Source organism: Saccostrea cucullata, unplaced genomic scaffold (assembly GCF_032062105.1).
Source record: "Saccostrea cucullata isolate Sc308-1 unplaced genomic scaffold, CSIRO_AGI_Scuc_v1 ctg334, whole genome shotgun sequence".
NCBI classification, from domain to species: domain Eukaryota; kingdom Metazoa; phylum Mollusca; class Bivalvia; order Ostreida; family Ostreidae; genus Saccostrea; species Saccostrea cuccullata.
Window position 1 is genome coordinate 176,491 of NW_026923666.1, and position 27,761 is coordinate 204,251.

General features: G+C 34.1%; 1 protein-coding gene across 1 annotated transcript; it reads right to left on the minus strand.

Annotated features, from left to right (window-relative positions):
- Positions 1 to 2,729: 2,729 nt before the first annotated feature.
- On the minus strand, positions 2,730 to 27,761 carry LOC134264616 (uncharacterized; the record flags this gene model as incomplete). Its single annotated transcript, XM_062746895.1, has 33 exons — positions 2,730 to 3,228; positions 4,031 to 4,131; positions 4,982 to 6,241; positions 6,340 to 6,517; positions 6,782 to 7,011; positions 7,110 to 7,248; positions 7,331 to 8,129; positions 8,243 to 8,403; positions 8,510 to 8,680; positions 8,956 to 9,177; positions 9,358 to 9,557; positions 9,752 to 10,193; positions 10,315 to 10,512; positions 11,744 to 11,982; positions 12,396 to 12,531; positions 12,659 to 12,811; positions 13,054 to 13,158; positions 13,511 to 13,657; positions 13,986 to 14,110; positions 14,217 to 14,396; positions 14,992 to 15,162; positions 15,359 to 15,537; positions 16,207 to 16,452; positions 16,985 to 19,545; positions 19,640 to 19,980; positions 20,213 to 21,029; positions 21,114 to 21,457; positions 21,598 to 22,417; positions 22,589 to 22,905; positions 23,179 to 23,336; positions 25,985 to 26,132; positions 26,509 to 27,346; positions 27,538 to 27,761. Coding segments are annotated over 33 exons (12,506 nt in total), but the record flags the coding sequence as incomplete, so codon positions are not given.

The window sequence follows — 27,761 nt, forward strand, 5'->3', positions numbered from 1 at the left end:
ATTATAAACTTCGGAGCATTTTTTTTTTAATTGCCGATGACAAGGTCTGCAAATTTACGAATTCCATTTTTATTGAAAAAAGAAGCTATCCATGTATAATGCCAAAAAGCTTTATTGATACCAGTATACCATGGGAAATGGTTGTATAAATGGTCTCCAAACACATACATTGTGATTCGGGAACACAAACATCTTTTTATTAAAAACTTCGGAGCAATTTTATTTTAAATGCCGATGACAAGGTCTGCAAATTTGCGAATTCCATTTTTATTGAAAAGGAGCTATCCATGTATAATGCCAGAAAGCTTTATTGATACCAGTATGCCATGGGAAATGATTGTATAAATGCTTCCGAATTCATCTGGTTAAATGAAGTCAATTTCACCGCAGTTTCTTTTTTAAGTATCCAGAATATGATCCATTGATTACTTCTGGAATATGATGTGCAATAATCCTGAATACTCCACTATTCTCCTTCACTGCTGTTAATATTTGGTAGAGTATTTAAAGACAGACTCTAAGGCTTAGTGCATTTGTACAACATTTACATTTACATTTTTGTCGGATTTGAGAATTTAGTGATTCAAATTCAGTTTGATTGCTGGAGGTACTGGGGGTATTAAGAAAAACAAGAGGCCCAGGGGCCACAGCGCTCACCTGAGCACATCGGGCTTGAATTTACTACCCCCTCCAGGCGTTCATCATTTGAACAAACTAGAATCTACACTACCTGAGGTTGATTCCATATAAATATCACTAATCATAGCTTTGAAGTACTTGAAAAGAAGATTTTAAAAGGTTTCCCTATATATCCCTATGTAAAACTTGGGTCGGCCATTTGGCCCCACCCTAGCCACGGGGGTCATGATTTGAACAAACTTGAATTTACACTACCTGAGGATGATTCCACATGAGTTTCATCTTTCCTGGCCCTGTGGATCTTCAGAAGGATTTTTAAAGATATTTCCTATATATTCCTATGTAAAACTTGGGTCGGCCATTTTGGCCCCACCCTTGCCCCGGTGGTCATGATTTGAACAAACTTGAATCTATACACTACCTGAGGATGATTCAACATGAGTTTCATCTTTCCTGGCCCAGTGGTTCTGGAGAAGATTTTTTAAAGATTTTTCCTATATATTCCTATGTAAAATTTGGGTCGGCCATTTTGGCCCCACCCTTACCCCGGGGGTCATGATTTGAACAAACTTGAATCTACACTACCTGAGGATGATTCCACATGAGTTTCATCTTTCCTGGCCCAGTGGTTCTGGAGAAAAAGATTTTTAAAGATTTTTCTTATATATTCCTATATAAAACTTGGGTCAGCCATTTTGGCCCCACCCTTGCCAGAGGGGTCATGATTTGAACAAACTTGAATCTACACTACCTGAGGATGATTCCACATGAGTTTCATCTTTCCTGTCCTAGTGGTTCTTCAGAAGAAGATTTTTAAAAAATTTTCCTATATATTCCTATGTAAAACTAATTTTGGCCCCACCCTTGCCCCGGGGGTCATGATTTGAACAAACTTGAATCTACACTACCTGAGGATGATTCCACATGAGTTTCATCTTTCCTGGCCCAGTGGTTCTGGAGAAGAAGATTTTTTAAAGATTTTTCCTATATATTCCTATGTAAAACTTGGGTTGGCCATTTTGGCCCCACCCTTGCCCCAGGGGTCATGATTTGAACAAACTTGAATCTACACTACCCGAGGATGCTTCCACATGAGTTTCATCTTTCCTGGCCCATCGGTTCTGGGGAAGAAGATTTTTAAAAATGCCATTAATTTTTAACAAATTTATGATTATCTCCCCTTGGAAAAGGGCATGGCCCTTCATTTGAACAAACTTGAATCCCCTTTACCCAAGGATACTTTGTGCCAAGTTTGGTTGAAATCGGCCCAGTGGTTCTCGAGAAGAAATGAAAATGTGAAAAGTTTACGACAACAACGACAACAACAACGACGACGACAACGACAGACGACGGACAAATTTTGATCAGAAAAGCTCACTTGAGCCTTCGGCTCAGGTGAGCTAAAAAATTAAAACATACTCATTTATGTAATTTTGAAGAACTTCCTCTTTTGGGAGGGAAAAAGTTGGGCGTTGGTTTACCTCTTATGGAATTCATTATTCTACAATATAATTCATTATTCTACAATATAATTATAATAATGAGCCTTATGAACAAAACCAATGTTGAAACCTGTTTTGTTATAGCTGATACCAGCATTTATTGATCGTGAAATCTTTGTGATATTATCTTTTTTACACTTTCGAATCGAAAGGATAAATTGTTTTAAATACTGCCCCATGAACTGTTAAATGAAATTTCAACGGAAATCTTATATTTTTGATCCATTATAAAATCTGCCAAGGTTTTCATTTCCATGTTTGATCCATCGCCTGGTATAATCTAAATCAGAAATAAAATATTTATGAAATTTTGACGCCATTTTAAAGATCAGGTTAACTTAATTTTGACCCTTTCAAAACAATCGATTTCTTGTCCTCGTTATTATATTACACTCACGTCACCATTAATGGTTTCTTTAGAAAGACCTTTATTTTAGTTGAAGGGAGAAGAAGAAACTGAACTCCTAGAAGAATTCAGTATCAAGACAATGTAGAGATTGATGTGGCTTCTTAAAAAGGACTCAGCGGCACTGTTTGGTAAAAAACAATACAACATCGGCATATCAATAATTAATAGACAATACAAGAAACATTGCATAATAATTTTATAAATTAGATAACAGACACAAAAATTCAACCATGACAACTCTTTTGTTTAACAGAATAACGTGCTAGAACATTTGTATACATTATCATCTCGCATGCTTAAAAAAAAAAAGAGTAATGTCTACTATAGAGTGCACAATTAATATTTAAATCCATTTTTTGAGAGTACCATCTACTTTTGTAAGTGAAAAGCTAGTTCACTGTCGTCGATTGTTAAAAAAAGGTTATGTGCTTATTAAAAACAACCCATGAATACCATTAATAATTTGCATAGAAAAATACAGTATATGTGACCAAGGTAAGACATTACAAGCTGGACATGGTCTTATAGAAACTGAAATCGCACTCTTCTTTCATCGTCATCTACATCGTCTTTCCAGATGTCTCGTTTTGGGCTAGCGGAACCTCGTTCTGAGTTTTCTTTGTCGACGTTGAGAAGAAACTCCTGGATTCCCGTCATTGGCTTTACCGTCTCCACTGGCTTAAAAGGAGAACATACAAGAAGTTAGTATAATAAAAACAAGATAGTGAAAGAGTTAAATTAAGGATGACGTAAAGGCTAAGTACATCTGTATGAAGACTGCCTTTATTATTGGAAATTTATAGAATGTATATGAATGCAAATTTCACAGTTAATAAATGCATTTTAGCCCGACTGAAAAGTAGAATGATTTATATGTATTAGCGATTCAAAATATTGATAACATTTTTTTTTTACATAAAATTCTTTTTTTAGAAAGATTATATTTTAGAAAATATTTCGTATGCAGTATGATGTTTAATTTTTGCTTTGGAATGAATCGCATTAGATACAAACATAAAAGAGCACTAAAAGTAAAGAATTGTTGTTAGATATTAAGAAAACAATACTACATGAATCTTTTACTAAACAAGTATATACAGTTACACTAAAGATGTCAAATTGTATAAATATATAAATACATGTATATACGTTTCCGTAACCATTCAAGGAATTCAAAATTTACAATATGACATCGCACTCATACAACCGAAATAATTACTGTAGCATGCATAATACAAACAAAATTGGGTACATAGTATACAGGTGTTAGTGAAGCCCAGACGATATCATTTCGCCAAAAACTCAGACGACTCGTATTCATATTCTAAAAATTATTTATTTATATAATAATTAATTTTTTCGCTTAAAAGATTTTCTATGACCAATACTACCTCGTAATAATTGTATACATTATATTTCAAATTGAAAACTTAAAGATAAATGTTTCATGATACTGTTGACGAAATGATGTTTCATATACCTTCGTCTGTACGCCTTCAACATCGCTAAAGGTTTCTCTAACTAGTCTCATTACATTTAAAGCGCTTACATTCCCTTTACGTAATTCATCTTGTAGATCACCTGTGTGCAAACATTGGAAAAGTAAACAAAGTTATAACTTTGTTATAAGAAAAAGACAGCACATAAAATATGGAAAAATATTTCAATTAAACTGGAAGATTTTTTCCTTGAGGTTTTGTTTTCGAAGCAAATATGAATTAACATGCAGTAACAAATTTCAAAGTAGAAACACACATGAGAAATTAAAAAAAATGTAGTTGAAAAATTAATTTAAAAAAATCTTCTGCAATATATATAAAGTCGTAAAAATCTTCAGTGCTCAAAACCTTGGTCAGTATACTAGTAGTGTATTTCTTGTCAAGATTTTAACATGTAACCACCGTGTCAAGAATGTTCAAGTGAACGATGGACTATAGGCAAATTAGGCAATCAATAATAATGTTTAGCATGTTACTTTTTAAAACTCATTTCTTTCTCTGACATATCAAGTATTTTCTTTAACTTAATGGAGGAAAAGTTATGGATAATGTTTCAAAAGCTATTTAGTATGATCAATGGCTTAATTAAAACCTTTGAATCATCTATAATAAAGTCCTTTTCTTTATGTTAATATAATAATAGATTCACAAATATTGTATCAATGAAAAAAAAAAATAGAAAATCAAAATAATATACAAGTGTTGAGAATAATCCGCAAATAGTATTTAATTGCATTATGAGCAAAGTACAATGTAACATTAAAAACAAAGAATTTTCTAGAATCCTTTCTGCAAACCTTATATCAAGTTTTCAGATCAAAAAAATTGTAAAATTAATTTTAAAAGCTCATAAAAATATGTGAAAACAACAAAATTCTCATGTAAAAAAAGAAAAGTAATAAGACTTGTGAAAATGTCTCATAAATACTTACTCCAACTTTCTGAATGATCTTCTTTAGAATCGGTTTTGCCAACAGTTGGTACGAATGATAATGCTGATTTGGCGGATTTCAGTACGATATCCATTACTCCAACCACATCTGGGGAACTCTCGCTATCATCTTTGACTTCAGAAATGCTTTTGTTGAGAATTGCAGCAAATATAGTAAATAACGTCATTATAACTAACAAAATGTACATAAAGTAAAAAGTTCTTGCTATTGCAGGGTTTGACTCTATCAAGGCATCGAGACTGTTGACACCAATGAACGTGTTAGTCAGGCTTCCAATTACGCTGAAGAAGCTCTTGTACTCTTTGACAGTTGACCCAAATAACAGATATCCTGTCCCGACAAACGTAAAGAACATGATTGAAAACATGATCAAGAATCCGTAGAGGTCTTTTCCTACGTTTGTAATAACTGAAATGATTTCTGTCACTTTCTTGCTGTATCCCAAGATCCGCAGGAACTGAATGATGGACACAAAAACCAAGATGGCAAAGATGATGGAGAAGGTATTGTCCCATAATACAATGTTAGCAAAATTAATAAACTTTGATCCTGTGACAAGCTGATCATAATAAAGGTCCATGGCTTTTGTTGCAGCTTGGATGCGTACTATGTAAACACCAATGGCAGCAAATCCAAGAAAGGCCATGATCATATCAACGTAATGCCAGGGATGCTTTAGGTAAGCTGGACAACCCAAATTTCGAATTCCTCTTATAAATTTTACAAACGAGTAGATGACGTAAGCTATGAAAATAGAATAACAAGCTATGACGTAGGAACCAACAGCTGAAGCAGATGCCACGGGTCGAAATGCCTCTGATTCATACCAAGTAAAAGCACGCCCAAGTTCGGTGAACTCCGTAAGAAACATGACGTAGGCAAACAGATTCACGTTCGGATTGTACAAAACGAACTCCAGAAATACAGCCCTTGTACGTCTGTCGATCCACGTTTTGTTGAGTAAATCATTAACAATATTGGTTGCCTCAGTTATTGTCTCTTTTAAACTTATGACATAACCGCCTCCACTGTATGTGTTATATTCACCAGCCTTAGGAATCCCCCATATGTCAAACGCACTAGTGAATTTCCAAGCTTCCATTGTTTTATCATTGGGATCAAGACAGCTTTGTTCATAAGGCCTCCAACCTAAACAGTATGAGTGGTCATCTTCGTCAGTCATCGAATACCGACTATAACAAGGGTAGGGCCAGGTAAGACGGGAATATTCACAGTCATCTACATCGTAAATAAAACCAAGTAATAATTCAACATAAACAACCAGTTTATAATAGAAAATTCATGGTAAAAAGAAGACCAAATGGAATTGTCTTTACCTTGTCCCATTCGGACTTGCCTCAGCCTGGGAGGACCTATTCGTATACTGACATTGTCGCCAAAGTACTGTAAATCTCTTGCAAAAAATATTGTCTGATTCGCGTAATTTCTCTGTGGAAAATATGTTGGGAGAAGCGAACCTTTTAACCAGCTGAAGAATGAATCTGTCTCCGAAATCTAAAAAAAAACCCAAAGAGATTGTTAAGTTCATAAACAATGTTTGTAGAAAAGATTTTGGTCCCAGATTCCTTATATTATGTTTTGTTTTATACTTATAGAAGTATTGCAGAATATGATAAAGAGACTAATTTTGTTTTAGTTCTATCTGGTTGTTTTGCATTTAATATTGATGAAAATATATGGATATTGGCCACTGGTAGGTTTGAATACATTCAAAATAAAATGAACAACAACCATATCATTTTCAAGATAGCAACTCACCTTAGAGAAAGAACTGTACATAAAATTATCCAAACTCTCTTTGAAACTGTAAGCTCTTTGATCACGCTCCATATAACTGATGCTGTAAATGGCGGACACATATACGGCATACACCAGTAATGTTATCATAGCGTTCCTTGCTGTGCGTTCCTCTTGTCGTTTCTTTCTCATAATTGCGACTTGTTCTTCAGACAAAGGCTTCTGACTCGTCACTATATTATTCACTAGAGCTGCTCAAATCAACATAAATTATGATATAAATTATAAAATAATACTAGTATTTTACAAATGCTAAAATTACCATATTTTTAAAAATTTAAATTCATACCATTAAAACCTTCACGACTCTTTGTCTTAAACTGCGTTTTAGACACTGATTGAAGCTTTTCAAATTCAACCTTAGGTGGGACGGACTCATCCGCCATTTTCCTGAATATCAAAGCAAAGACAGCCGATATCAAGAGAACCTGCAATAGGAAAAATACAAAAAAAATTAAGAAAGAATGAGAGATTGTAAAAATAACCCAGAATATCATATTCTATAGTTACTTTTAAAGGATCGACGCAGAGAAGAGATTCCAAGAAGGATAATAAAAAGGAGGATAGCCATTCCTCTGACTTGGCTATTCCCCATTCCATACTGTACAACAGAAGGAAGAAAGCTGACGTCAAGACGGAAAGGAAAACGACAAACCAAGCAATTCTTCGAACCCAGTGTGGCAATGGTAGAGAACTGTTGTCAAGTAAATCTTCCAAGTCTACATTTTCTCTGTTGTTGCTTAAGTTTTCGTCTTTATTTACAGTGTTCTTCTGCATTTCGTCTTCCATATCTTCAGGAGCTTCCTTCTCTATTACTGAACTGTTTTCAGTATTTTTCTTGTATGAAATGGTCGAGATGGGTTGATCCTTCTTTGCCTTTTTACGTTTACGTGGGGCTGGACGACTCTTTCGAAATGCAAATGTTATGAACATGATTGGTGGTGTTGTGATGGATATTCCTATAACGGACACAATAATGGTTGTTACTGATATACGAATAACTCCGACTTCCAAAACTCCTTCGACTTTGTCTTCATCAGAAGATCTAAAGAACATGGCATTAGTAATCATTGTCAGGAAAAGTAGAGAGAGCAAGCATGACAACCGTTGAACTCGAGTAAAAACGCTTCTTTTTGGTCTTATAAACATGGATAACCACAAGTGTTGTTCAGTTATGTTTGATTGTGTATGCTCAGAAAAGAGGGTGTTAAACGAAGTGATATCATCTTTGCTTGACACGGGAAGTATTCTGTCAATCATTCCATCCTCTTCATCAATAGCCAACCACTTGTCACACAAGAAAATATATCTGTAGAGACCAAAATAATGGTTATTCGAAAGAACAGTTCACTTGTGTTTTATACAGCCTATTTTTTTTTGAAACATGCATATCTAAAACATTGAAATATAGAGACTTCCTACCGTTCCTGTGTACGTAAATCATCAACAACAATCCTATTTAGATACCAACTCCGACGTCCCTTCGGTCCGGAGTTATCATGCCAGATTCGAATATGTGTCAAATTTCCCAATGATTCAGAATTTCCCATTACATATTTATTGACACTTGCAGTTTCAAAACCCTAAAATAATATTTTTACAAAAGATATTAAAAGTATAATAAAGATATCTGAAGACAAATATTTGGGAAGTAAAGTAATAAATAAAAATATGATAATGGCAATATACCTTTCGAACACCATCACTAAGTGATCTTATTCCGGTATCAGCCTCATCACCAGATATTACAAAATTAACATTAGAAAGAGTTCCTGCTCCCTTTCGCATCCCAGTGTAAACAGATAATAAGTAGAAGTTTGTATCAGCACCGTCCGTATCTTTCAGGAAATGAGTAGCCCACTAAAATTAAAATGTAAAACACATTTAATAAATTAAAAACTGTTTTTTAGAAAAATCAAAATATCATCTGTAAATTGTAAATGGGACACAACTTTTGCCTACATTCATTCTCTACAGTGTCAGGAAAAAAAAACCTGTTTGCTTTTACCTGTACTTAAAGCAACCTCAAAGAAATGATATTGTTTAAAAGGTAGACTTTTTGAAAAGTCTAAGAAATACTTCTCTTTCATGAAGTTACCATTTATACTTGTACATGTAACAAACGTGACAGTTACCTTTTCTTCGTCTTTCTTATCCTGTCTTCTGAGATAGATAGCAGCTAGAGCGTAGACAACGAGAAAGGCTATAAGTGTACCATATACGGCGGCGTTGGAAGGATCGAACTTTCCCCACACATTGGTGAAATCTATAGTGCTCAGGGGTACAACAAATGTGGAGGAAAATGTCGTTCCGGTACAACGACAAACCGTGTTTTCTTTCGTGCTAATTCTCAAAACCTAATAAAAGAATATGTTTACAAACAGTGTTTAGGTAAACATCTACAGCATCGTTCTTAGAATCCATAGAAACAAACAATAAGTTTGATTTTTATGTCAAGTTCAAAGTTTGAGAATGATAATTTGTCTTTATCCAAAATTGTTTAAACAATAGCACATAAACATGATATAAGGTGATACCTGACAGTTGTTAGACGTCCAGGAGTCTGTAGCCTTGTCATAAGATCGACAGCCTGTGGTTGTTATTGCCATGCTGAAGTTGGAACTCGTGGGTGTAAAAGGTGCAGACTCATTGTAGCCAGGGGTAGTTACAGATTGACTGGTGTCTCGACGTCTCCTTCTCGAGGTCGAAGAATCCGATGTATCATCGGTAATATCAACTAGAGAAATATTTATTTGGAATATACTTAAACTATAAACATGCTGCAGCTTTTGTAATAATTCAAATGTTTCTTTTCATAATATAAGGGATTTGTAAATGACACATAGAGTAACTATTAAAAGAAAACATTATTATTATTCGAAATTTTAGTAAAAACTTCCGTTAGAAATGTGTTTGTCTCTGCCATCTCACCTTCTCCAAGCTTAATGCCCATATAACAAATCCCTTTATTGCAGACACCACCATCCAAAAATATCTTGAAACCGTCATCCTCAACAGACCAATTAGTAGCCGACACCACGATTTCTAAATCTTGAGATGTTGGAAAGTAAACGCTACTGAAATAGAAGCTGTATAGAGTGTCATTAGGATTCTTTGTTATATCGAAGTTATCAGGTTTGAAGAAAACTACACCCGCATCGCCATCATTCTCCACCTCAAACTTATAATAGATCATTGCCTCGGGGAATGTCGTCTGGATTTTTGGTTCATATTCCACAGGTGCTGGAACGGGTGGATTCTTTATGACCGAGTCTACAGTAGATCCCGGGCCAAGGTCAATAGAGGACACACCAGTGGTCAGGGATGAGGCGTTCTCCACAAAATTATAGGGATTTCGTTTATAAACAATAACCTGTTAACAAATGGAATTGTAGGAAACTTGACAAGAAATTTGATTTAAAAATGAATATATCTTTGGAAGTTTTATTTTACCAAATTTTGTACAAATATAATGTCAAAGTATAATATTAAACCTTTATTGTTAGTTCTGTTTTGTTGGTTTCAAACTTTTTCATATAGGTTTCATCCATGTCATCGGGCGCTATTTTCTGTGTGACTATATCAAGCACAGATGTTGACACTAGTGATTTCTCTCCTAACGCCAAGGTTTTCAACTTCAGTCCTTGGATTGTTTCAATAACATTCTGCTGATTGGCGAGAACTCTAGCAGTCTGCAGAATATAAAAGAAATATTGTAAAGCGCAGGCAAATCAAAAATATACTCCCCATGAAAATATGAAAGTTCATGAGTTCTTCAGTGTAATCATGAGTTGCACATTGTTTTAATTGATAAATTTGTTTTACGATTTATTTAAATTGGGACTGCATGATAGGTAGTTTACGCTTTATAAACCGCGAAGCGGTTTATAAAAAAGCGTAAACTGTTCCAACCCAGTTTATACCGTATAAAATGGGTAGCTATTAAATTCATTCCTTATAATTTAATTTTCATTCATTTGATGTAAGAAAAAAAGATGATTGTTCTAACAAAATGACTTCAACTTGTACAAAATTTGAATGTAACGTCAGGCGGATTGATACATTTTTGACGTAAGTCATTGTGACGTAGGCAACCCATTTTATACGATATGAAGTAAATTTTTTATCCAATCAAATACAGCGTTACAACCAGAATTAAATTATTTAACTATATTGACCAACGAATGTGCAAGATACTCGAGATATAATTTCCGCAACCATATGTACATGTATCTGCTCCTTTTTTGGATTATTAAATTATGTACCAGAGCAAAAGATTTTGTTTTGGTCATGATAGGTAAATCTCTATACCATATCCTTAATTTAAATGCATATATTAAAATTACTACAAATATTATTATAAATAATGTAATTTACCTTAAAAAAAATTGCGTTTCATTCAATATAGTAATGAGCAAAAAAATAATGAACATTTTTTTTTTTTAAAATCCGATCAGTTCAGAAACCACCCAGTCTAAATCAACTCCTAACATGGAAATATGGATGGGTTGAAAGATATACCACAGTCCCTTACTATGTTGAACGATAAGTTTGAGAATCGAATCCGGAACGTTATCTATAAACAAGCCCCATGACAAAAGGCGAACAAAAATGGTCACTGGTATACTCTGAAAGAACATTTATGAATAATGAACAGCGATGATAACGTGGTTTCATTGGTATTAATGGTCATGGGGAGCAAATTTTGTGGTTTGGCAACATCTTCAAATTTGTTCCTATATGAAAATAACATGTATGTATGCAGAAATACGTTAAATCCATCCTAATTTAAAACAAATAAATATGCAGTTCGTTGAAAATCAAAATTTTTGGTCTAGCTCAACCATAAACAACGAAGAATTGAGGACACTATGATAAATCTAATTTAAAATAAATGACTTGTGAGATCAGACAAAAACGTACAATATTTGTTTGATTCAGTTGTATCTCCCGCTCATGTTGTCGAAGAAGAAAAATCTGGTTGGACTTTTCTTTGTAATTGGTCACGTTAGATATACCCAAATGGGCGTTCATTTTATTCTCAAACTCGGATTTTAATTCCATCTCTTCTTCAATGTCATCTAAATTAAGTTCCACATCCAAGTTCATCAACTTTGCCGGCAGCATTTTATCCATTACTGTGTTCAAAACTCGTATGGCCACTAAAACATAAACAATACCTAAATTACAGTTGTAACAAAAATTGAAATAGGACGGGGTTGTAAATTTGAGTGTTACCTGTTTTCTGCAATAAGTGAATAATTCACTTGTTAACACCCTGGTTTGATTAAAAGTAATCCCATATTTTAAAGTACTGACAATCCTCCAGAAGGAAAAAAATAAAAGAGGATTTACGTTGGTATTAGCAAAGATGCATTTGATTTTGTATATACAAACATCATTTTTATCTTGAACATTTTACAGGGGAACATACTCGTATCAGGGAAATAATATCAAAATAAGTGCCAACACATTTACATAGTTTTTTAATTTATCTGAATGTTATAGAAAATAAAAAAAGAATGATATAATTGTATATATATGGAAGAAAATATAATAAGAAAATATTTATCACCATCAATTGTGTCTCTGACAATGTCATAATACTCAAGTGGGAGGAAAGAAACGCCTTCATCCAACTCGGTTGTCACATTACTGATGACGCTTTCAAAACAATACGTCATATTGTAGATGAATCCGGTTAAGTCCTCCTATTGATTTTTCAAAGTAAGACAATATAATGATGAGATGGATGCTATAATATCAATCTATTCCAATAATAGTTGCATTAGCAGTTGTGAAAGCAAAAATTGTTTGCTAAACATTTGACAACCTTACCAAGACATCCAAAGGTATGTACTGTTTCAATCGAGTTAGAGAGTCAAGAGTTCCAAAAATGTGTTGAATGTCGTTGATGCTAAATCTTTTTGGGTTGTCGGAACAATCAAGACTAATTCCTGACTTTAGAATGTTGATAATTTCTCTTAATTTCTATGAAATAAGAACAAAATAGATTATGTTTGTCTATCTTATCTGACCTTTCTACACAAAATTTAAAGAAAATAAATACAAGATTACCCTGTTGTCAAGGGATCAGTTTCTTTTAAATAAAAAGGAACGTCTTTGCAAGTTGAAAATTAAATGTTATCTGGTTTCACAATTAATTACAGTGTACAGTCCACAAAAGTTCTCTGTAGAATACTAAGTATAAAGATAGTAAATTTTATGCTAACCTGAATATAAAGTTGCTCCACAGGATCAGGAGTAGGATTTACGGTGACCTCGTCTGCTACCCGAGTGTTCGACAACACTTCTTGTTCTGTAGGAACCGTTTTTGACTATAAAGTATATCGGATATTAAACTTAGGAAATATTAATTGTGACCACAAAGTAGTTTTGGGCTTAATAAACTATACATTGTACATTGTATATACAGTTATTACGTTTGGTAATGTTTTAAAAATATAACATCATTGCCTGCTCATCAGCCAATTGGCTTAATCACGGTTATAGTATTTATATTTTCAATCTATATGTACATTATTTTGTAATTTACGTAACGATAAAGGTGACTTGACACCTCCAAGAAACACCATTTGATTGCTGAAGTATGAATTCTACAAAACAAAGTATCACAACATATCCTTATAACTTGGAACAGGATATTAATCGTTAGACAATCAAACTTACATTGGTGACATTGTCAAAAAGTGAGGCAGCAGCTCCTAGAACCCCTACTGCAGACATATCGTTACCGCCAGCTTTAGCTTGGGCAAATGAAGTCAACACACCCTCAAAGAAAACTTCTGTAGAATCTGGTTTTGCTGGTGGAATTATCTAACAAAATTAGAAAGGTTTGAGTGCTTTGAGTGGCAATTTACTAAATGTAAGTACTGTAGATTCCGTATTTATCGCGAGTACTTATTATCGCGAGACGGCTCTCTAACGTCAAATCGCGAGAATAATAATTCGCGAATGAACGCTTGATCAATAGAATTTACATGGATTTTAGCACCATAAAAATGAAAGCGAGTAATTTTATTTCGCGAGTGTTGCTTCCCGCGAAATTACGCGATTATTAATTCCTCGCGTATAATTAGGAATCTACAGTATTTAAAAGACCCAAAATTGTATCATGAGGTTAAAATAAGGTTAGAGTACCTACAGGTATAATTGTTTCATATAGGGAAAAGTCTCCAAACTCATCTATAATTTTAACACGGATCGTCACATTGTAGTCAGTAAAATTATCTCCGGCTTGGACAGGTACGCTTGTTATTGTGCTTTCACCTATTTAATAATAAAGTAAGGTAATAAATTTGAAGTAATTTATAACAAAGAGTTCAATGAAAAAACAAGTTACTGAAACTCAATAATTATATTCGCCGCAACGTACCGCCTCTGTACAGAATGCTTGTAATTGTTTGTATTCCAAAGGACGTGTTCTTGGTCATTTCTGTTTCGTATTGGTAAAGCAGCACGACATTGTTGTTTTGATCTCTGACAACATTTCGTGATTCATGTAAACCCTCATCCAGCCAGCCATTGCAGTCTACACTCAGTCGGTTGATGGTATCTTAAACAACCACATATTCATTAATAGATCTACTAGGTACAAGATGAAAACCAACTGCAGATAGCAAGCATATAAGAAAAATAATGTATTCTTCAAGATAAATGATTAACAGTCTATTTAAAAGCACTGTCACAGTGGTAAAATAATCGAATACAGAGAAGGTAAATACTCTCACGTATAATAAATGGATGAACTTTATCAGTAAATATTTACATCCACTGAATATTTTCTTCTTTATTTCTTAAGAAAACCCATTGCGTTCATCACTGCATGAACTACATTAGGCATATCACCTGTACAGATTTCTTGATCAGTGGCCGTTCCATCAATGAAACGTACAAAGACGTTTGCATCAATAACACAATAATTAATATTTTTAATCCTACTTAAAATGATAATTTAAACAGATATAAATATAAACAATAAAATGTCTTACTTTGTTTGTTACTGGAATGAACGGTCGCAGCTATTGCAGAAAAAATTTACATAACCCGCTTACGCGGGTTATGTATTTTTTCTGCAACAGCTGCTTCCGTTCATTCCAGTAATAACAAACAAAGAAAGCATTTTATTGTTTAAACAATTATAAATATACCTGTAGTCGTGTTGACTTGGCATTCACCATTGTATGGAGGGAAGTTGGTTCGAAACGTTTTGTACACATAGTTTGGTCCACTGTCGTTAAATGACCCCTTCATGGCTATGAGATACTTTTTGCCCATTTCCAACTGATGAGCTTCAATGGTTATTCCTTCACGTGTGATTCCTTATGACGATAAAAGAAACACTAAATTGTACTTGCCTACATATTGCTTCTGTACGTAATACAATGAAATTACAAGACGGTAAACCTTTTCATCAAGTTTGATTACAAACTTTCTCCTGTCAAGCAGACATATATCAATACCATTATAAAGGTAAGTATGATAAGTCTAGAAAAATAATCATCTCTTTTTATAAACCTGTTGTTTCTGTCATTTCTGTAAAGTTAGCGACTTCTTTATATTCATTCCCTTCCTCAGACCACAACTTCCATTCTGACAGCAGTTTTCTAGATCCCGAGCCTTCACAGTTAGAACACTGACCTCTTAAAGCGTAGGAAGCCGCAACACCAACTTTTGAGAGACAGTTTCTTGAGCAGCTGTGAACGGTAAAATGAAACAGTGCACAGAACTATATTAAGGTCATACGCAATGTAGTTTGAACTTTTTTGGGTTCTTCCCTGGAGTTGAAGAGTTCCACGAAATAAAGGACCCGTGTGCAATACTTTTATGTCTATATATGGATTTGTACACTTCTTCTAAAACAATTTTTAATGAAAAAAAAAATCTGGAATTTATGTTTTGTAATTTTTGTGCATTTTTCTGTCATGGCATACGTATTTACAATTTTTAATTTTCGTTTTTTAATAACACATTTGTTAGATGAAATGAATAATCATGTGTAGAATGAAAAGGATGAACAGAACGATCAGCAATCGATCTAAAAAATCAACAATACAATCTGTGTACAGTCATTAACCCGGACCCTCAGAAAAGCCATAGTTGGGCTGAGGTGCCTAAGAGCAGAAAGCGTCCCCTTTTACCCGGTCACTCCTGCCGCAAGCCCAATGTAAAATTGATTGTTTTTAACGCAAGTAAATTTGATTTGCACATGTATTTTTTGTTTAAAAAATATCTTGCGAAGCATTATCATATATATGAAGCTTCATCTTCAGTTTCATTTAGCATTTCAATCCAAAATAATGTTCTTTTTCAAAATAAAAAAAACAGTGGATACTCAATTATCTAATCACGTGTAAATGTCAAACCTCAGTGACAGGATTGGTAAGTCTCCAGAGTCCACCACTAAAACTTGTGTATAGCTGTCAGTAGATCCTGGACTGTTTCTGATGCTAACAGTGACGATGGCTTCGTATCTTCCAGCCGTTAAACCACTTATCTCATATATATACTTGTCAGTTTTAGCTACAGAATTTTGACAGTTATTGCCACCTTGGCCAGGATTCAAATTAATCACTCCATCATCAAATAATTCGAAAGGATCCTGTGTTAACCTTAAATTGAAAACAGTTTAATAGTCATTATATGTATGATAATTTTACAAAGAATAAAAGAAATACGATGAACTACTAGTATTTATTTATAAACATGTGACGTACTTATTTTGATAGGGAAAAATGGCTTTCAAATACAGAAATTGTCTGAAGCTTAATACGCGATATTTTTTATAATAAAACAATGCAGATGTAAATATATTTAATTACATTGTTTTAACAATCTAATTGATAATACTGACAAGAAATCGGCTCATTTTTCGCTTCAGTTTTTAAACCAATGATTTTCTTTTACACCTCGTAATTATATATATCTTGTATTGCTTTACACATTTTACATGGAAAAGTATTGTATTAGAAAGGTACACTGTATGGACAATTTATCCATCTAGGCCTATTTCGTCGAACCAAAAATTGAAAAAAGTTGTATATAGTTTATCATTCTGATCAAAATAGTAAACTCAATCTTTCAAATCAGATAACATCAAAAGAAGATATTGTTATTGCTACAAATTCATAATTATTATCTCACGTTTTACAATTCCAACTAAAGTCGATGTTTTCCGTCCCACCCTTTCCGTTGTGAGACAAAGAGGCGTCAAATTCATAAGCTGATGTCGTACTAGTAATGGTTTTGGTATTTCCTCCAACAATGTATGCAAATGGAGGAGGGTCCTTGAATGTCATGTATGTGTGTTCGTGAAAGTATGTAGTCGCAAGTGTCACATTTAATTCTATTTTGTAAAGCCCTGCCTCGAATGATCCCTTCGTGATGAGAAATGTGGCCGTGTTTTTGCCCAAAGGATTATCGTAAAGAACGATCTCTTTGTCAGAACCAAACTCGTCTGTTTCCCGAATGGTCCAGTTATATTTTGTATTATTTTCAATGCAGTGAACATCCATTCTACTATAAATATATACATCAGTTGCTGTTGAAACAGTTAGAGATTCATTTGGCATTGAGTTCTTTCGGTCAAAAAGTCCAACTTTAGAATAACAATCATTGCCAACATAAATCGGCTTGACAATTGTGACTTCTGATATATTATTTGAGCAAGTTATAGAAACTGTTAAATTTCCAAGGGAAATGTATGTATAATTATACTGCATAGGACTGACTGATGTGATGTTGAATACTTGACTGTAGATAGCTTTATCTACCAAGTCCCCTGTTCGAAGACTACAGTGTGTGAAAGGTCTCTTTGGTAATCCAAACGGAGGATGTTCTGATTTATTGACAATTTCAACTAAAAACTTGACTTCACCAGGTGGCAGTACTACTTTCCAGGAACTGGGGTCCAGAACAAGGTCTATTTCCCCCGAAATATTGTAATCAGCGATGATTGGATTATCAAGATACACTACCTCTGTTATTGTCCCATTATTTCCAGTAACTTTTGGTAGATAGAACCCGTATTCAAAGAACTGAAGACTCACATTTGTTGTACTATATCCATTGTCAGACTCGTAAATGCTTACAATTTCCTGCAGATGGGATACATTTGGACTATTTTCCAAGATGTCCACTTGAAAAGTGTAGCTTACATTCCCAAACATTTTCGTAGCAGTTAAAGTAAAGTTCTCTTTTCTCAGGTCAATACTGGGCTTGTCACAGAAAAGAATCATCGTTCCGAGAGTGATGTTGAACACTCGAGTAGACTCTGTGTTATAGTTGTGATCGAGAATTTTGAAAGTCATTGTATAGTTTCCACGCTTTGTAAATTTGTGAATGTATTCAAATTCTGTCTGGTTAATTTTCTCTTCAGTAGATCCATCTCCAAATTCCCAAACAGTTTCTATGTTTGGGGGTAACCTTGAACATTCAAATAAAGTCAGGTTAAAAGTAACATCAACAGGGTCATGCTTTGGTTTAAATGGGAAATGGATTCCATCTGATGGACTTGTAGGTACAAGAGACATATTCATGTTGACTGGGTTCATAAACGTATAATTAAAGTCTTGTGCTGTAAAGGAACGCACTTTGATTAAAGAAAATCCCTGATAACTGCTCACAGAATTATGACAAGTAAAAGTTACATTCTTGTCACCATCTGTTTTAAATGTATAATTTCGCTTTATTGGATGGTTAAATCCAAATTGAGGTATTGGTACATTAACTGTAGGAGGATCTTCATCGTTGTCGAATGTGCACACTACGTTGGATGGATCGGGAAGGTTTTCTAACAGATTCATCGTAATATTCTGTCGTCCGTCTGGCCTTGGGATCATCTCAGTGGAGGGGGAAATGCCTATCTTACCCTCATGCAAAGGATACTCAATTAAAACTAAGATCGAGTTTTCAGAAGTATGACGTGGGTTCCATGCCTTAACTGTTACAGTGTAATATTTCTTTGGTTGTGAATATGATTTGTTCCATGAGCTAAAATTATAATGATAATACAAATCACTTTCCTTGTTTGTAATGAATGTTCCATCATCAAAAGTTACGTTGTAAAGAAAATTCGAATTAGGTGTGGAAATAAATTCGAATTCAGCATCATGGTCTACCCGAGTAGGAGGCACTTGTGCCAGTTTCACATCTAGTTTGTCCCATATGCCAATGACCTTAGTTAAATTTATACTGTTGATTTCTGAAGATAGTATGGCTGTGATTTTGTAGTATCCTTGATATACATAGTGATGAGTTAGAGGAACACCGATTGCTAGCTTTGGATCATTTGCATCCAAAGAAATATTTGTTGAGTCACCATCTCCAAAGTGAACATCTATGTCAACAACACCTTGGGGTTGATTTGCAGAATTCTCAACTTGTATTACAATTGTTGCGTTTTCGATTGTTTGAACAGTGTCATTTGGTAACAATAAGAAACCGTTGATAGCATAGTAGTAAAATATCGTAAAACTTCTGCGTATTTGTGACACAAGGTTCTTCCCTATCACAGTCACATTAATTTCTCCTGTTTCGCCAAATGTGTGATTAAATATAAACGACTGTGTATCGTTGCATGGATGTAGAAAATGCTGTTTGTCTTTTGGGCCAAGGAACCACTCCGTATTCATGTTTGAGCCATTGATCATTGTTGCATTGATCTCTAATGGGTGACCGACCTCTGTATACAGATCATATTCAACCTTGAAAGAAAACAATCAATTTGAAAAAGAGCGTTGAATCCATGGAGCTTAGAATTTAAATGATACAATATTTTAATATATGAACAGAACTTACCAAAATATCCTCTATTGCCTGTTCATAAATAAGAGTCATGTTGAGAATATGCTCCTCCGTTTCGTTCTGTGCTAGTAGTGAGAAAATGATTTCGTATACACCGTACGTGAAGTTGTCCATCAAGAAGGTGGTCATGGTAAAAATCACATTGTCATCTACCTGGTTTATGATTGCCGAATTTGTGTCAATAGTAATATTGTTGATGGAGGCTTTAAAAAGTAGGTCAGGTACGTAGGTATTGTTCAAAGTAGCGAAATTGAGGCGGACGTCGATAGAAGATTTAGAAATCAATTTTATTGGTAAAAACGAATTTCCATCTACTGTGAAGTTGGTAATCTGGTCTGAAAGACATAAATGTCTATCAATATAAAACAGTTATAAAAGCAGCGATGTTCTTCTAAATATCTTGGGTTTTCGAGTTTTAAAAAATCGTCTGATGCAGAAATTGTTTTCAAACTCAAGATCATTATAATATTTTAATGCACTTAAATTATTTTTGATTGATGAACATAGACGTTGAAATTAGACAAAAATAAGAATGAACAATTTCTTATCTTTGAAATGATATACTACCTTGAGACACGTAAATTAAATAGGAGTGGAAACTTGAATATAAAGGATTCCATGCATATAGGGTAACGTTATACAAAGCAGGATATTCGTATGATTTATTCCAGCTCTGGAAGTCATATGACCGATAGAGGTCGCTGTCATTGTTTTGTCGTATCTCTCCATCTCCGTAAGATACTTTATACAAAAAGTTCGAGTTTGGATTGTTGCCAAATTCAAAAGTGATATTTTCATAAACTTTCTTTTCTACCTCCGAGGACAAATTCACGGCTAGCTTATCCCACACATACACGATGGACATAAGAGTTTCTGATCCAATCGGTGAAACCATATAGGCGGTAACGTTATAATTTCCTTGAATGTCATAATGATGTGTCGTGTTGAATTCAGATTTTAAGTTGAAGGAATCAGTTGATAAACTGACACTCACATTTGTTTTATCTCCGTAATCTAAAATCAAGCTGACCTCCCCTTGAGGTTGAGAAGCCGAATCATTTACAATTACTGCAATTTCAGCGAGTTCTGTTGTTTGGTAAGTTTCCCCAACTTTAAGATAAATACCATTGATTCTGTAATAACTGTGCAACAATAGAGAGAAAGTCTGGCTGGAGACCAAGTTCGTCACAAGAACAGTTACATTGATGTCTCCTGTGTGTAGAAAAGTATAGTTATAACTAAAAGATCTCGTTTTGTTATTTGAGTAAACGAAAGTTCTTGAAACATTCTCATGCATCCACTCCACTACCAAATTAGATCCGCTAGTTATGGATGCATTAAAAACAGTCAAAACTCCAACTTCGACATTCTCTTCAAAAGAAACCTAAAAGTAACAATATTAAAGATTAAACAATATGATCACAATTTCGTTACATAAATTGAAATTTAGAAGAATTAAAAAACTTACTTGTAGACCTGTTATTTTCTCCTCATAATATAAAAGCACAGCAAGAGTTCGAAACTCAGTTCTATTTTGCGCATAGAGTGTCATATTCATGGAGTGGTTTCCAAATTGTACATCTTGCAATAAAAGCGAAAGTGGGAGGTTGATATGCTTTTCTTTCTCGCTAGTCTGGTTGATAAAGATCAAGTCCGGATTAATTTCTATCTCTCCTATCAGTAATTCAAATTCTACGTCAATCACAGTGTTGTTGATTGTTTCAAAATACACCAAAACCTCTTTTGATTCCCCATATATGTATTCAATGACCTCTCCTTTATCTGCATCCAGTGTAAAATTCAGAATCTGATCTGTAATAAGAAAAAAAAATGTATTTTTTTTTGAAAAATTCATTTAACCTCTTTCTCTGAAATCTGTTGACTAAAATTTTTTCATTATATATTGAATTTTTACTAAAATTCTTCTGAACTGTACGAGGAAGATAACTGACCTTGTGTAACTTTGATCAAATAAGAGAAGTAACTGGTATAAACCGGGTTCCATGCCGTCATGGACACGTTATATATCCCTGGGTTTCTGTAAGATTTATTCCAGCTTTGTAAATCATACTCTCGATAGAGATCACTTTCTTGGTTTTGAATACTGGTTCCGTCTCCAAATGAAATGTAGTACATAAAATTTGACCGCGGAGTGGATCCAAAGGTAAACTCAATATCAGTGTCAACCTTCGACTGAGTAACAGACGATAGATTAACGGCAAGTTCGTCCCAGACCTGGACAAAGTATGTCTGAAATACTGTGTCCCCCAAAGACCTGAGAACAAGCCGCACAGAATAATTTCCCTGGATGTCAAACTGATGGGTGAAGCTTAAAATAGGGGTAAGATATGTATCGTTTGCAGACAGAATGCAGTTTGTAATGTTGCCATTTCCGAAATCAATGCTGGCATTGACCTGACCCTGGGGCTGAAGTGCAGACTCGGCAACTGTTAAAGATATATCCACATCTTCAAGCGTTTGATACGTTGATTTTCTAGTATTTATAGTAATTCCATTTATCTTGTGGAAAACAACAACAGTAAAACTCTTTGTTGCTATTGCAAGTTCGTTCGAGACCGATGTGGTGACATTTCTTATTCCGAAATCTGTAAACGTGTAGTTAAACTGGAAGAACTTCAGATTGTTTCCTGTGTAATTACAAGTTTTCACAGTGTTACCATGAACCCATGTAAACTGTAAATTAGATCCACTTGCCACAGATACGTTGAAGATAGCAGGTTTTCCCAATTCTATAAAACTGTTGTATTGAATCTGTAAATACAAAATTTTATAAAAGGTATGTTTTTCAGTCATATGGACAAATAGTATGATTGCATACACAGAATAATCATTGCTCATAGAGGATTAATGTTCAAGGAATCAGCCTCCATATAAATATTTATTTAACTATATTTGTATAGCTTTATCATCTTTACATTTTACCTCATATTGTGTAATATCTTCTTCATGATTCACTTCAACTTCAACCTCTTTACTATAATTTTCGTTTGACAATCTGAACTGCATAATATGAGTTCCAAATCCAGCGACTGAGAGCATTTGCGAAGTCAAATTGAACTGAATTGTTTTGTTTTCCGTATCGAATAGGACAGACTGTGTATTGAGCATGGTACTGTTGTTAATGAACGCTTCAAAGGACGGGGATTCAGATACATAATCGAAGTTAATGACAGTGTGGTCTCTGCTCAGTAATGAAATGGTAGCATCTTGATCATATGATAGCTTGAACAAGAAGACACCTAAAATGTGAAATACAAAGTTTATATACAACATGCACAACTTAAAAAAACAAACCCAAGAAAAAACCATAAACAAATCTGCCAACAGTGGAAAGGAAATACGCGACAGGTTCTATAGTATGAACGACATGTAGTTAATTGTACACACACACAATCCCCATTCTTCGATGTAAGTGTGTATATAGAATATTTTTTTAGTGAATTACACATGATGAAGAAGATAAACACTAGAATTGATAGACCTTAAACTCTGAATTCCTTATTTTTCCTTACCTTCTGTTGAACATCTGACGCCAGCTACATGACAGGAACTGAGTTCAAGACTATGGACACAGTCTATGATATCCCACTCCAACCCCTCACAAACCGCACTCATGCGTGACATCTCACCAACACCAAACTGAGATCCGTAGTATGCTATGGCTGATGTCCTTTTTTGTTTACAAAAATGAATAAAATAGTTATTACGATTTATTTCTCTTAAGCACACCCTATGATATAGAGAGCCTAAATATATCATTTACAATAAGAAATGTGATCGTGGAATAGAAGTTTTCATAATATTAGCTCAGCTTGACCGGTTTTTCTTGAACAACGATTGAAATTTAACTTTATTCTATTCTTATTTTGTTTCAATAACAAATCAAAGTACTAAGAAGTACTGAAAGCCGGGCTCATTTACAGGGTAATGAACAAAGACCGTGGTGACAGTTTAAAATCAGGTTCAGACGTTTAGAGGATATGTTACACACAAAAATATTTCAATGGCATGTAAGGTATTAAAAAGTTTTTTAAAAAAATAAACAAAATATAGCTAGAAATTAACAGCGTAAAATATTTATCACATGTATCGTTTCGATGTTTTATATACAAACAGAAGTAAATAAACACCGATGCAGCAAGATTAATTAAGGTCAAACGACTATGCACTGATGTTTGCAAGTCATTAATGATGTTCCGTGCATTTGTGTTAGCCTGATGGTACAACCTTTATTTGTAGAATATGACGCAGACAGGGATACCTGATGAAAACCTTTCGCACATTTTGAATTGCTTTGTAAAATATTAGTCAAAGGAGCCAGGAAAAATATTAAACAATTTAATATTTTGATAAAAATAATTTTATAAGGTGTTTGAATGGATTTTGTTTTCTCAACAGCGGCTGCAACTAACTTTAACTCGTAAACAGTTTGGCGGTGAAGAAGCAGCATTTCATGTTGCTCACCGTTAGCCGGGCATTGCTCTACGAGCAATGAGCCCGGCTAAAAATCATAGCTATATATTTAAAAGAGAAATAGTTTAAGGTAAGATCAAAACGGGACCCCACCAAACGAAAGAATGAATAGTCAAAATACGATATCAATTAGGTCTCTGTCATAACGATAAACAACTTTGCCGTCTGTTGTCCCAGTTACCTCGGCTGTCACAGTTGCCGGTAAAAGGGTGTGTTTATGGTCCATGGATCCTCATAAGAAGGCAAAGCTTTAATAATCATATGATTAACATAATTTTGCAATTTTGGAGGCCAAAAAAAAAACGTCATTTCCTTGCAATGTATACGTAAACTTCAATTTTGATTAATATTTCAAAACGTTGACCTAAAATTCGTTCGTAATTTGAAAAAATAATACATTTTCACACGATGGCAATGTTTGCAAATTAATGAATCTATTGTGTTTCTAAAGAAGTGATTTTTTTTTCATAAAATAAATTTTATAAGACACTAGTTCTGTGCAAAACTTTGCTACACTAAAACAGACCACCTTGCCTCCTAGACGATTACTAAACATACATAATTTACACTACCTTTTTATATGAGTTTCATCTTTTCTGATCTAATGATTCTTGAAAAGAATTTTAAAACCTTGTCTTGTGTCTTTCAGAGTAAAAGTGTGATCCTTCGTGTGGACCCATCCTACCCCTAGGATCCATTACTAAAACATTCTAGCTTTGATATGCTTTATATCTATAAGCTTTCATATAAGTTTCATCTATTTAAGTCCAGTGACCCTTGCGAAGTTTTTAGATACTTTTTCCTATATCTTTTAATTAATATACCCTATATTTACCCCCATACTTGTATTACCCCCAGAGTCATGATTTAAACAATTTAGAATCTACCTTCCTGAACAAGACTCTACATCCTCTTTAGTCACTGTCTAGTGTTTATGATTGATTGATTAATATACCTCTATATTTCACTGATATGGAGACGTACTATTGCCGGTGAAGGGCTGCATATTATGCCCTTACGGCCCAGTCATGCCACACTGTGACAACAAGTTAGAATTTACCTTCCTTATCAAGACTATATATTTTCTTTAGTCTAGTGTTTATGAGAAAATTTTAAAGATTTTTCAGTGTTTTATTCTCTAGGATTTTTTGTGGTTCCTTCTTATTTCAGGAGTCATGATCTTAATAGTTTGAACATTCATTATGATTCAACTCTTTCATATAAGTTTGGCTTTCTTAGTTTACTGGTTCTAGAGAAGAAGATTTAAATAGATTTTTTCCCCTATCTATAACAAAAATTTTAACAATGCTTTACCCTTGGATCAAAACTGAACAATTTAATATCTACACAACACCAGAAAGATTTCACATAAGTCTCTCCAATTCTTGTCCAGGGATTTTTGAGAGGTTGCACCCTATTTTGGTATTTTCTTTCTCACCTTTCCATTCCCATGAAAGGGGGTTTGGCCCTTCCCTTAATTTAGAATTCCCTCTTTAATAAAGGATGATTTGTGTCAGGTTTAAAATAAATTATACCAGTGGTTCTTGAGAAGAATTTTTTTTACAAAGTGTTAAGCGTTCTCATACAGAGGACAACAGACGGACGCCGGACAAATATGGTCAGTAAAGCCACTTGAGCATAAAGTTCAATTGAATTTAAAACAACTATATACAAAATATTTTGATTAAATTGTAATAAAAATTAAACTTGCTCCTTCGTACAATTTTATTAACGTAACTGTTTATTTATTTATTCATTTGCGTTAAATGTCTTTTCATTACATACATTTAAAAAAAATAATCATATTCTTTAAATAAAAAATGACTCTATTCTTTATCTGCCTACCTGGCGAACCCAGCCATAAAACAGACCATGTTCGCTATCGTATTATTCCAGTTGGTGTCACACAATGAAACCCAGCTCCCTGAGTAATACACTTCCACTGAACCCTCAAAGTGAACATTACCTCCTCGAAGACGCACCGGTGTATAATCTTAAGAGGAAAATGAAATAAGTATTAAGAGTACTAAAACATTAATTGCAAAAATGTACTTTTCCAAAAGAGTAAAGATGTAAGTACTACTATTTGTTTAAATAACAAAACAGTAGCACGTATTTTAAAGTAGATTTATACAATTGCAATATATACATATACTTAGTACATGAAAAAGATAAATAAACTAATTACCTGTAATTTTGCTAGTATAATTCACAAAGGTTTGTATATATTGGACTTTTCCAGAAGAGGAATGATGTAAGTTCTACTATTTATTTAAATTACAAAACAGTAGCACGTATTTTAAAGTAGATTTATACAATTGCAATATATACATGTACGTAGTTCATAAAAAGATAAATATACTAATTACCTGTGATGTTGATTGTATAATTCACAAATGTTGTGTACATTGGATTCCAAGCATTCATAGTGACGACATAGAGTTCAGATTTGGAGTAAGTTTTTGTCCAAGGCGACACATCATATGATCTATACAAGTCCGAATCTGAATTTTCCCTCGTCGTTCCATCCCCGTACGTCACAAAATATCGAAAATTTGAATTCGGTGGATTACTGAATTGAAACCACATAATTTCGTTTACTTTTGCCGCACTGTTGGAGTGAAGAAAGACACTTAATTTATCCCATACATAAACAACATATGAAATATTTTGTGAATGTACAGGCGAAATTAGAGTGATTATGACCGTGTAGTTTCCTTGAATTGTGTACGAATGACTTAACTTACTTAACAGCAACGGTGCAGATATTTCATTCAAAAGAATCTCATTGTCAAATTCGAACACCCCTTCGGACCTCCATGTGTCTCCCCACGTCACACTGAAATTCACCAATCCCTGAGGTTTTTGAGCATTGGAATCCAACTCAAAATTCATTGTTATATTTTCTGACGTGTTGAATGTTCTACTAATATTGTTGGTGGATATTCCATTTATGGCATAATACTTGTACAAAACAAGCATCTGTGACACCTGTGAAACATCGTTTACAATAATAATCTCCAAGTTGATAGCGCCAGTTTGCGTGAAGTTATACGTCCACTCAAACACTAGTAAGTCCGAGTCTTGAGAACAGACGACCGTAGTTTGGTTTTCTATCACTGCTATAGTTGTATGATTGTTGCCGCTGCTGATTGATATGTTAAAGGTCGTCAATTCCCCATAAATGGAGTAGGTAGGATAGTTTATCTGAATAAAAATATACAAAATATATAACAACATTCAATGAATTGTGATTTTTAGAGATTAAGAACGAACTTTAATCTTTGTTTAAGCGTAAACTTTTCCAAAAAATAAAAACTTGACTTCATCTAGACAAACCTAGGAGCTCTTTCCTCTTACTATAGCAATAGAAGGAATATACAATAACATATTTTTACCTGTAGACCACTTATTTCCTGTATGGACGACGTACTCCATTCCCCAGGAGGCCCTGTCGTTGTTGACGTCACAACAGAGGTCTCCGATGTCGTCGTTGCTTCAGAAGTTGTCGTGGTATAAGTAACTGTAGAAGATGTTGATTCTGTGGTATTTTCCACACCGGTTGTTAAAACTGGTGTTACTTGTTCTGTTGTGGAGGACTCTGTTGTTGATGCAGAAGTCA